The 12824-nt window shown below is 36.2% G+C and overlaps 1 protein-coding gene across 1 annotated transcript in view; it reads right to left on the reverse strand.

The window, feature by feature from the left end:
- The window catches only part of LOC149803110 (phospholipid-transporting ATPase ABCA3-like), an 89871-nt gene that overhangs the window by 17076 nt on the left and 59971 nt on the right, over positions 1 to 12824 (reverse strand). The window contains exon 15 of the mRNA XM_089952711.1: positions 1353 to 2390. Within this exon, the coding sequence (XP_089808837.1) occupies positions 1353 to 2390 (1038 nt within the window). The remainder of the gene's footprint in view (positions 1 to 1352; positions 2391 to 12824) is intronic.

Consider the following 12824-nt stretch of genomic DNA (forward strand, 5'->3'; position numbering starts at 1 on the left):
GGGGGCTGTTTGTGCTAACAAGATTATGTCACACACTGTAACAAGATTATGTCACACACTGTTACAAAACAAAATGTGCAGTAATTCTAAAAATATTGCATGTACAAAATGATTTGTTGATATGACAATGATTCTAAAACTGAGGGACTAGCTAACAAGATTGTGCTCTGGGCAGAAGGTTGACCAGATGGACTTTAGGATTACTATAAACTCCTGCCTATATAAAAAAGACACTGACATATTTTACCAGCTGACCAGGAAAATGGCTGAGACAATGTAACTGCTTTGTCTTGCCATTTTTTTAACATTCTAATTTAACATTTTATGCCCTGATGCATTGTCTATAGACATTAAACTGAGAGACAAAGAGCTGACCACGGTGATCTCAACATTCAATCTTTTTGAGTCTGAATGCATTTAAAAACATATTAAAAAAAACAGGAGAAACAAATCAATTCAAATATCAGCCTTTAGGTTCCACTTTAGAGGTTCAAATTATTGCACACCATTTTGAGGAAATGTATTCGCTTTCTGGTAATCCTGGCTATAAAAAAGAATTTCTAGAAAATTCAAACAATTTTATTAAATTCTGATATCTGTATAATTGGCTCTGATTTGGGTTTGTGAGTACACAGCTAGGTTTTCTGATGTGCATTTCAGAGCACTGCTTGCTTTGCCCTAGTATTTTCACACCCTTAACTTTAAAGGTATATTATTTTTTAAAAATGAGCTGATTGTATCTTTTTTAAAACTGAATAAATGCACTTTCAGAAAATAGCAAAGCCTACAAATGTCAAAATTTACTGTGCAATTTCAAGTTCATTGTTTTCTTTAAAGTGATCAAAATTAAATATCAATTCAAGGCTGCAAATGACATGTAAATGTTAATTTTTTTCTACTGTGAGAACTGAAAGAGCAAACAACTTTGCCTTGTACATTCCCCATCTATAGCAGTGCTCCAAAACTCAGACATGGAACTTTAAATATCAGTTCCCCTGCCCACCAACCCCAATGCCCCCACCCCTGAGAAAACAAATTCTGAAAAGGACAGCACTAGATTGTAATTATGAAGACTGCTATCTTTAGCAACAATCATTGCAGGCATGATAAAAATGAACGAAATCACTTTTTGATGACAATCATCGTTCTTTCAACTGATTTAACATGTAGGATAATGTGTCATTGGCTGTATTCAAATATCAAAATTATGCACTGTTTTTCTGTTCAAATGAAAACATCTTTTCTGTGGCTAATTTATAAATAAATCATTCGTTACATGACATATCATGTATAAAAAAAAAATTAATTAATCAAATTGCTGATAATCCTTGTCATGATTACTTAACACTTACCTGACAAAATATTGAACATTGTAAGCCAGACAAAGCCTGTAGATGGAACAGTGAAGATGAATGACAGGACGTACATGAATGGTAGCATTGAGCAGCTGTAGAGGAAGAACAACAACAGGATGCTGTACAGATGATACTTGTCCACATAGGCATCGATATTGAAACCCCAGAATGTAAACAGCAGCAGGACACATGGTATCATAATATTTATCAAATCCCATACAAATGTGGCAGACCAGTACGTAAACATCCGAACTCCACTTACAAACTGCACATGTTTGGCTTTTGTTGCACGCTCCTTGATCAGGAAGAGCACAAAACTGCTGGCAAGGAAGGACATTCCAAAAACAACATTGAAAGCCACAGTGAACCCCGTAGTTCCTGCTGTCATTTCATCCCTGAGTACATCGGATTCGGTGCGTGGCAGTGGGTGGTTGACAGTACTGAGACTGTATCCCGAGTTATTTGTCAGAAATCGAAGAAGTGCATTTGCCATGGCTGCCAGTGAAATAGCAGAAGAATGATAAGCTTGATTGTTGAAAAAGGCCTTTGTCATCAACCTTGTCTCATTTTGCTGAAATTCTCCAGCCACCATGTACTTCAAGTTATATTGCCCAACACTGTCACGGCCTTTTTGAAGCAAGTAACTTATCATATCTGGATTTGAAGTCAGATTATTTATGAACACTCTTTCTGTCTCTGTATCAGTAAATTGGCGAGAATAAATGCTTGCTAATTCAATGATCTTTGATGCATTATTTTTAAGGGAATATGGGATGAAATTTTCTCCAAATTTTGTAACTGTCAAGTCTAGTGGAGGTGAATCAGTCGGTCCTGGGAAGGTTTTGATAACGATCAATGCCATGATGGTAAAGAAGAGTGGAACAGCAAGCTGCGTTATGGTAATGAGCTTGTTACGAAGAGTATGAAGAAAACGCTTGATAAACATGGCCCAGAACTGTTGTATGTACAACTTGGCACCAGTATGGCTCTGCATTGGCTGAGTGTAACTGTTGCTACGTCCCATAACAACTGGACCTGGAAAAAAAAAAAAATGCATGTACTGGGTTTAGTGGCAAATAAGTAAAGTCTTGGTTATACAGTCACAAGTATGTTTAGGCACCAAAAAAAGGCATGCAAAATGAAAATAAAGGCAAAAATTTTTAAAATCCTTAGAGTACAAAGTCACATTTTTTATATAAACTACAATCTTTTAAATAGTCCAAGAACCCCAAAGTTGCAATATCATATCACAGGATGCACACAGGCAGAAAGGTTGCCTCCAAATCACAGTAAGCGTCCAAGGAAAAAAGGTTGCACCCATATCACAGGATGCAACCAAAGCAAGAAGGTAGCCTCCATTAATCACCTCCTATGACAGACGAAGAAAAGCCAGAAGGTGCATTTATCCTTTTCAACAACCTCAGTCACGCACAGAAAGGTAAACTGCGACTTGCTAATTAAGTCCTGAAAGAATCATCGCTATTGAGGATTTTGCTGTGGAAACTTTTTACTAAGACAATGGGATTATTTTCTCAAATATCTTTAACATAGCAAATATGTATTCATGTCATGCTTGAAGTGTAAAGTAACACAGGAATGATTCTGCTTGATTAATTAGGGCTGCCTGGCAACCCCAATTTCAGTTGGAAGTTTTATTTTAAGTATTTCAATTGAATCAATCTTGCTTGCCATAACTTTTTAGCTCAATTCACTCAGATGTTACATGTGTCACTCTGATTGGAACCATAATTATACTTTCTTTTGTCATCTTAGTTGTCAAGTGTATTTATTCATAACAGGTCAGGGTTCAAGGTGGAGTTCAACAGTCAATTTTGACTAATGTTTTTGCATATTTTCATGTCAGAGTATTCTAATGATGATGAAATATTATTAAATGTTTATAAAAATATTAAAAAATTTCTTATTTTGCTTCACTACAGTTGTTGTAGAACATAAAACAGCAACCTCAAAAATAGGGTAAAAGAAAGAAGTATGTAACATCTTCCATTACAGAAGTCTTCTTTACAGATGTTTACATGATGCATTATTAGATAAATTACTTATTTTACTAGTAATGGACCTACATTTGATCATAGTCATAATTTCCTTCAGAATGGACAACAAAGATTCAATTTATCACAAGCTTTTTTCAAGGCATTTGTACAAGTTTTTCAGCAGAAATTCCACAGACAACAATGTAATTTCTGGTATTTATGATCAACACATTAGCACCAAAATTTACAACAAAACACAAGATTTCTTTCTTTTTCTCTCCTCTTTTTTTGAAGTGAAAACAGAGAAAAGTCAATGTTTTACTTTAATTATTATTATACTCTACAAAAAGGAGTGGGGCAGTCATGAAATCAATGCAAAGCAAAGTGAAATCATCATAATCATCATAAGTTTCTTAGTCTGGTAGACCGTTGGGGCACCGCACAAGAAAGAACAACCAGTTTCCTCCATTCCTCTTGATTTTCTCTCTTTCTCAGTGAGTTGCTCAATGTCAAGCCTGTCCACTCTCGAATGTTATCTTGCCACCTCTTTCTTCACTTGCCTCTCTTTCTATTTCCTTGTACAGTGCCTTGCAGGATTGTCTTGGCAAGTCCTGATGATCTTGAGACATGCCCATTTCACTCTGATCAGGAGGTCTTCGTGAGGCCCAATGGCTTGTTTGATTCTTTGCCATCTTTCTTCATTGGTGACACGGTCTTTCTATGTAATGCCGAGGATCTTTCGGAAACATCTCATCCCTGTAGCCTGTATCCTTTTTTCTAAGTCAGCTGTTATGGTTCATGATACACATGCATAGAGAAATATGGAGATCACCAGTGAGTGCATCAATCTGACCTTTGAAGAGTGCGATGTTCTTCTCGTTCCAGTTTTGTCAATGCTGCTGTTGTCTGTACAATCCTGAAGAGTACTTCAGGCTTCGATCCTTCATCTGTTACAGTTGCCCCCAAATACTTAAAGCTGTGGGCTGTTTCTAGCTTTGTACCTTGGACCCTGATGTCAGTGCTGATGCCCTTGGTGTTGCTGGTCAGCATTTTGGTTTTCTCTGCACTGATTTCCATGCCATAGGGCCACAGGCTGCAGAGGTTTTGTCGAGGCTCTCTGCTAAGCTAGCCAATTCTTGCTCATTTCCTGCTAGTCCATCAATGTCTTCGACAAAATGTAAGTTGGTTACTGTTCTGACTCCAATGCTGACTGTCCTTTCATGTTTTTCAAGCGTGTCAGCCATGAATCTCTCCAGAAAGATGTTGAATGGGGTGGGAGAGAGCAGACAGCCTTGACTGACTCAGACTGTTGTTCTGAACCAGTCCACTGTGCTGCCATTGAAGTATACTGCACTGGTGGCCTTGTCATAAAGGTGCTCTATTATTGTTATGAGGTTGTACAGTTTCACGGTCGCCCACAAGACTGCATGCCCTACCCTGTCAAATACCTTCTTGAAATCCATGAAGACATGGTACAGATCTTGCTGGTGTTGGAGGTACTTCTCATACAATTCCTGAGGTTAAAGATCTGCTCTGTTGTGCTGCACCCTGCTGTGAAACCTGCCTGCTCCTCGGCAATGATCTTTTCAGCCTGTGTCTTTAGTCTGTTCAACAGTATCCTTAACATGACTTTGCTTGGATGGCTTATAAGACTGACTGTACGGTGGTTTTGACACTGTTGCAAGTTGCCTTTCTTGGGGAGGGTGATGATCAATGATTGGGTCCACGGCGATGGCCATACTCCTGTATGCCAGATCTTGTTGCAGATGTTTGTAAGGGTGCTATTCATTGCTTCTCCCCCAGCTTGGATCAGTTCTGCTGGGATGTTGTCCACCCCTGCTGACTTCCTCAATTTTCAACGATCTCACTGAGGCTTCTACTTCTTCATGTTGGATAGGGTGGTTGTCATTGTTAGTTGCTGGAGGACATTCAGTACCTCTCAATCTATTCTGGCTCAGTGGTTGTAAAGTTCTGTGCAGTACTCTGTCCATCTTTCCAGAATATCTTTTTCTTCTGTGAGGCAGTTTCCAACTTTGTCCTGTAAAGAGATAACCTGCTGTTGTTATGTGCTTGTTAGAACTTGGACCAGTTGGTATGCTTTCCTACTGTCGTTCCTTTTCAAGTTTTCCTCAGTGTCTTTGGACTGTTCTTCTATCCAGTTCTCTTTTGCTTTTTTCATGCTTTTCTTGACTTTCCAGTTGACTGCCTTGTACTACTCTGCCCCTTCTGTATCATTCTTTTTCTTCAATGCCCTCCCCTCTTGTCACACAGGTTCAGGACCTCAGCTGTGACCCAGGACTTCTTGACTAGGCGATGTCTACCAAGGATCTCGCTGGCTGTTTTGGTCATTGCTGTATTTAAGATGGAGATCAACGTGTACATGTCGGTATTGTCACCGTCGAGGATGGTGAGTAGTGCAAACTTTCCACCAATCATTGCCCGGAAGGCTTTTGCTACTTTGGGGTCCTTCAGTTTCTCGAGATCAAATTTCACCAATTCCATAATAAGAGATTTGTATTCCTTCCCTAATCTGATCTCAAGAAACTGAAAGTGAAATGACAGACTCAAAAAGGTGACCATTTTGCCATTTTGCCTATATTACCCTCACCTGTAGCACAGACGCTATAAGTACTGGGGTTCTTCAATATATGTGCATTTCAAAAAAGCTCACCAATTCCATAATGAGAGATTTGTATTCCGTCCCTAATTAGAACAATTTGGTTGACTAGCTGTTGTATAGTTTATGGTACATATTGGTAATAATTAATACATACATTCTGAGATTTGAATTGTTTATATTCAATACATTGCCAGAGATTTGTCTGCCAAGATATGTTAAGACTAATATGAAACAATAAAAGCCGGTTCAGGTGTTTCTTGTAGCATTCTACTTCATGCTTTCTTTTTTATTGAAATTGGAATATTGTGGTAAATAATTAATGTTCAGTATTCTAGTGCGATGACTTGTGTTGACTTGATATACAAAGATTCCTATACCTCAAAACACAGAACTTTATTTTAATGTGAAACTAATTATTCCATAAAATCATTGGCCAAATTTATTTCAATAACACCAGTAAGTAACAAACAATTATTATAATGCAGCCTACAATTAGTGTTAGATGAATAAACAAAATACATTTGATTCATTTAAAGGACGTTTTTTTTAATAAAAATTAAAAAAAAGAAACAGCATTTTTTTATACCAAGAATTCATCAACATCAGCAACTTCTACTACTGCTGTTGTTTAAAGAGTCAACTTGTCTACAAAACAAGAACAAATTATTGGTAATTTGGGTTTATAATATTGTTTTAAAAATTTACTCTGTAAAAGGACATTTGAAACTAGATTGTAACAACAATCATCAGTGTAAAAGATTACAAGCCTTATGCATGTGTGTTAAAAATTCCCCAAAACTCTCATTTTGTGATGAAAATATTCCCAATTTTAGGGAGGCCCCAAAACTGTATTCTTTGAACCATTTCTGTAACTTTAAATGTCTATTTTTTAATGTGTAAAGGGACTAAGGAAGTGTACATGGAGACAACAGACTGACCAGTGATTTAACATTTGATTCTTTTATCTTGAAATCCCTAGGGATAACCTGTGTCACATTAAAAACTTCCATGAACTGCCTCATGACAATGCAGCTAAATGAGATGCATACTGGGCAAAATGTGTCAAACCCCCCGCTTTAATTATCAGCCCCACCCCATTTCTTCCATGACCCGAAACTTTTACCTTTTTCTACCACTCTTTATCTTGTAAAGAAGGACATGATATCAACTGACCCACACAAAAAAAGAGAAATTATCTGTTGAGAAAAGAATTTAATCAAAAGTCAACAATGGATAGTAACTGTGACGACTGCTACCTTTATACACATTTGTCACAGGCATGATAAAATCAGCAGTCTGAGGACAAATGATGAAATGACTTGGTGACATAGACTTCACTCATGTACAGGAATTTCTCTGCGTTTATAGACCGAGTTTTAATGCAAAATGATTTCAAAGACATGTAGAAGCAAGACTTCATGACCAAATTTGTGTACACTGAAGTCACATTTTAAAAGTCCCTGAAAAAAATACCTTAAAAATTTTCTGTATAAATCACATCAGGAAAATTGCCTGGGTGATAAAATTATATTTTATTATATGAAACTAAAGAGGTCACTTCTGCATGACAAAGCAGGCCAATTAGAGGTTGATCTTTGTGAGAGCTGTACAGTGTGACCAATAATGGAGGTATAACACAATTTCATTCATATCTATATAATTAAATAATATATAAGATCAGTCCCAAGCATGAGGCGAGATGCAACAGGTTTTGTATGTAGTTTTTTTGTACACAGATGCCACATAAACTTATTTATTATAGATATAGCCAATGTGTACAGGATATATTTTGTGTAAGAGACCGATCAATATGTTACTGTACTGCATGCTTATCGTTGCTCCAACTTTAAAATATATAAAAAAACATACACCCTGATCTACAATCATATAATGTGACATCGGAGCTGTGTCTATGCAGTTTGCAGCTGTATCTGACTTTTATGCAATAAGAAACATACATGGTACAATTCCAATTTGCAAATGCAAGATATATGTTTCCAGTGCAGGAAAACTGCAGTCCACTGCAGATGTTTTAAGCAATATAATGTGCTCTTACATCTTAGTACTTGTTTTACTAGAGAAAGTTTATAAATATATGATGATTTTCTTATGATTAGGGGGCCCCAAGTGGCTGAGTGGTCTAAAGCGCTCACCGTTACGGATCCCTGCCATCTCACTCTGTCTGCACAGGTTCGATTCGCAGGTTCGGCCTATGTTGGTATGTGAGAAAGCTTGCCAGTAGCTTCTTGTGGGTTTGTGGTTCTTTCCGGGGTTTTCCAGGGTTCTTCCTCCACCATTAATACTGGCCGCCATGTATAGCCTATCTTGTGCTGAAAGATGGTGTTAAAACCCTACAACTACAACTACTTCTTGTGCTTAGTTATAGTATTTAGTATGTTATGTAACTAGTGGGGGCCCTGAGAGGCAGAGTGGTCTAAAGCGCTATCCGTTACGTATCACTGCCATCTCACTCTGTCTGCATGGGTTCGAGTCTCGGATTCAGCCAATGTGGGTATGTGAGAAAGCTTGCCAGTAGCTTCTCGTGGGTCGGTGGTTCTTCCTTGGGGTTTTCCCGGGTTCTTCCTCCACCATTAATACTGGCTGGCATGTAAAGTCTATCGTGTGCTGAAAAATGGCATTAAACCCTACAACAACATGTAACTAGTTGAGGGCCTCAAGACAGATTATTTGTATTCAACTAGATTGTTACTTTCTATGAATAGAAACATTATTATTATTATTATCATTATTATTATTGTTAATATTATCATTATTGTTGTTATTGTTTCAATTTTTAATTATTATTATCTCAGAAAAAAATATTCAAGATGTCATATTGTATCAAATCTTCATTATCGATATTACAATGTACCCTATTACAAACTGGTTGCAGAAAAAAGAAATCAGTTCAATATGGTTTCGTAATTTTATTAAATACAAAACTGACAATGATTTTATATCACCTTAATTTAAATAGTACTGAAACAACAGTGATTTGATTGATATCATTATCAATATTGGATGGTGTAACATAGGTTACTATTACCATATACAGAAGTCCAATCCAACTGCAAACTGCACACACCCAGATCTGCTGTTGAATAATGTGCCAGCAGATCTGGGTTTATGTAGTCTGTTAGGAGTAATCAGCAGGAAAACAAATTATGTGACAGCAACTGTACTCAACTTAAAGGCAAGGATACAGTAATTAATATAACTGGAAAACACTTTACACATGTGCAATCTATGAAAGCAGTTTGTATATATAAAGAAAAAAATAGACTTAATCAATGTATGATAGACTAAAGACTTCAGAAAAGAATAAATGGATCTAGGTCACACTTGGATGATCTGTTGCTTGAGTTATGAAACAGTTTCTAAAACTGACATGTTGGAGGATAAGAAAAAGTCACTGTTATGTCAATTCATGTTATTAGAAACACTTGTCTTTTTATTCAGTAATTTGTTTATTTATTTATGTATTTATTTATTTAGTCACTTAGGAATTGTCAGGGGCAGATAAAGCATTGATCTCCCATTTTTTATGCTTAGATTTTCAGTACTTTCAAATGTGCTCATTTTGATAAATTTCAAATGGTAAATTTTTTTTTAAAGCTTTCACCAGGGCTCAAATGCATTTAAAAGACATAAAACTTGTCCATTTCTTAGTTAGGGCTCTCAAACATCCATGGTTGTCATTGACTTGCCAACACATTTGTCTCAAACTATTTGGAGATAATTTCAAAAATGAGATATAATCTGATCTTCTCTGGTGCTTATAATGTCTCTAGAAAATCAGTATGATAAAACATGTGATGAAATTATGCACAAAAAACTAGGATCTAAATAACATACCAAGTTACAAAAAGCAAGAGGCCCAAATGAGCCTGATATCACTCACCTGCCTTACATACAGTTTTATTTTGAACTATTTCACTCTTATGTAGTATTTAAAGTATGCAACTTGTGTAAACTATCTCCCAAATTCTTTACCTTACTCATTTTACTTGTTTTACTACATCGTGATAAAATTTCTTTTCAAAAGATAAAGGCATGATTAATATGTATAGTTTCTTGCCCATAATCAAAGTCATCCAAGATCAGATACAAGATCACATCATTAATATCCATGGATCTTACCCATTATCAAACTCATTGAAAATCTTTAAGATCTAGGCACATATTCCAAGTTTGATCTAAATCTGATTAAAATTATGGCCTTTAGTATGATAATATGCTCAGCCAATCACATACAAGATCACATGGTTAATATGCATGCATCTTGCACATTACTGAACGTGTCCAAGATCTTTTGATATATTCCAAGTGTGATCAAAAGTGAATCAGAAATACAGACTCCTGAGCAGCAACAAGTTCAGTCAATCAGATGCAAGATGACCTCATTAACGTAAATGTACCTCATTCATTACTAAATTCATCTGAGTCTTTTATGATATAAGCATATATTCTTAGTTTGATAAAAATCAGATCAGAAATATGAGGCCTCCAGAGCAGTAACATGGTCAGCAAATCTGATACAAGATCACCTCAGTAATATCCATGGAATTTGCTCATCATACAACTCACCCAATATTTTGATGATAAGAGCCCACACCGTAAGTTTGATAAAAATCAGATCAGAAATATGTGGCCTCCAGAGTAGTAACATGGTCAGCAAATCTGATACAAGATCACCTCAGTAATATCCATGGAATTTGCTCATCATACAACTCACCCAATATTTTGATGATAAGAGCCCACACCGTAAGTTTGATAAAAATCAGATCAGAAATATGAGGCCTCCAGAGTAGTAACATGGTCAGCAAATCTGATACAAGATCACCTCAGTAATATCCATGGATCTTGCTCATCATACAACTCACCCAATATTTTGATGATAAGAGCCCACACCGCAAGTTTGATAAAAATCAGATCAAGAATATGGCCTCTAGAGTTGTAACAAGCAACTGCTGACAACTGACTAATGCACACACACACACACACACACACACACAAACTCACATATATATAGGCTTATTCAAACTGATTTTTTTTGGTAGCTCTCTCCATTTAGTTTTCTCATTGGCCAAATGTTGCCCAATTTTTATCAAAGACTCAGAAGCCATGACGGATGATCCTTTTATTACTTACAACAATAAGGTACTCAATTAACAGCTTGCTGTCCATACCTGTTAAATGTTCTTTAAGAACTGTAATCTGTTTACTTGGCCAAATATCATCACACCATTCATTGCACTGGTGGAACATTTCTGGTCCCCAGTAGACTGTTTCTGGCTGATAGAACGCTTAAAATACTGTCTTTGGTTTGCACTTTGCTATTTTACCTAAATTTTTAAAAATTCTTTTATCTGTCAAAACATGGAACAACTAGAAAATGGTATATGCAGTAGAGAGCCTTTAAAACAGTATTTTTTGGACTACCAACTACATCCCCCCCCACAACAATGATCATTAAATTTTCCCCAAGTTCAACTGAACATTTCTTCGTACTTTAGAGTCACACATGAATTTGTTATTAACTGTTAGTTATAAAAGAAATGTTCAACCCTTCCATAGGTCTCATCAGGAGTTAGCAGCAAACCAAATGTTTATATCTATGTTTTGAAACGGATTTCTACACAAGGTTGTTTAAATTTTTTTATATAAGTGTTTACACAGTATTCCTATCACCAATCATAATGTTGCCACATCTGCACTATGGTAAATCCACTTAATGTTGATCAGTCTGATTTGAAAATATTGTTTTGTTGATACAGCTTTCTGTTTTGATTTCCCTTCCAATTCCTGAACGCTGGCATAATTTCATTGGCTTATGAAGAGTGACTCAGCTTGTTTTAAGTAAATTTTTGTGTGATAATCCATGTTCACACTACATGATTGACACAGGAAGTACATGTGAAGTTTCAATAAAATGAACTGCATTTGGGTATTGTCCATTCATTTAAACTAGTTTTGTCAGTGATTCAGCTCCTGATGGTCCTCTATCGTTGTTGTCAACAATCTACATCAGAATTTCCCCACTCAGTACTTCATCATTACTGATCACTGCACCTGTGTTATCTCTTGGTTTGACTGTTATGATCATTCAAAGCATCCATGTGATTGTTGCCCAATAGTAGCATGTCATTAATATTTGCAAGAAATGTGTTTGGCTCAAACACAATGAATGCATTCAAATTTGCATGGTCCAGGAATCTATCATGTATGTTTTCCATGAATAATCCCATATACACTGTATTTCTTTAGCTGGGATGTCATTGTCACTGACAAAAACTTCAGTTCTATATCTTAGGAATGCCCGCTTAGCACATAGTCAGGGCATTCCTTTATCAGCCGGGGGAGGTCCCCAACCCCTTGCCTACTTTGGCAACTCAACCTCCGGCTTAAAATCTGGTAGAAGGTCATGCATAGCTCTAAGAAAGTCATTGCATAGAAGCCATGTGAAGTAATCCATTTTACTTCATGGTAATATATATGGCAAATCTCTTCTCTTCAAATGCAAACAAAGGGAGGCAAATCATTTTAATGCTTACACAATGCTTGACTAAGAAAAGAATGTGTATCATCAAAGAAAATTTGGTATAATGGTAGTGCTGGTCAAAACCTTCGGACTGGTAGTTATGTCCACCAAATACATGTGTGTGTGTGTGTGTGTGTATGTATATATATATATATATATATATATATATATATATATATATATATATATATATATATATAACTGAGGATACAAGCAAACAAATATTTTAAAAAAACATATTTTAATTTATTCTTATATACTTACTTCAACATAATTAAGAGTGTATCCACTATACTGCAAATTAAGCCTTCTCA

The sequence above is a fragment of the Sinohyriopsis cumingii genome, chromosome 3 (assembly GCF_028554795.1).
Source record: "Sinohyriopsis cumingii isolate HCF-2022 chromosome 3, ASM2855479v2, whole genome shotgun sequence".
In the NCBI taxonomy this organism is placed as follows: Eukaryota; Metazoa; Mollusca; class Bivalvia; order Unionida; family Unionidae; genus Sinohyriopsis; species Sinohyriopsis cumingii.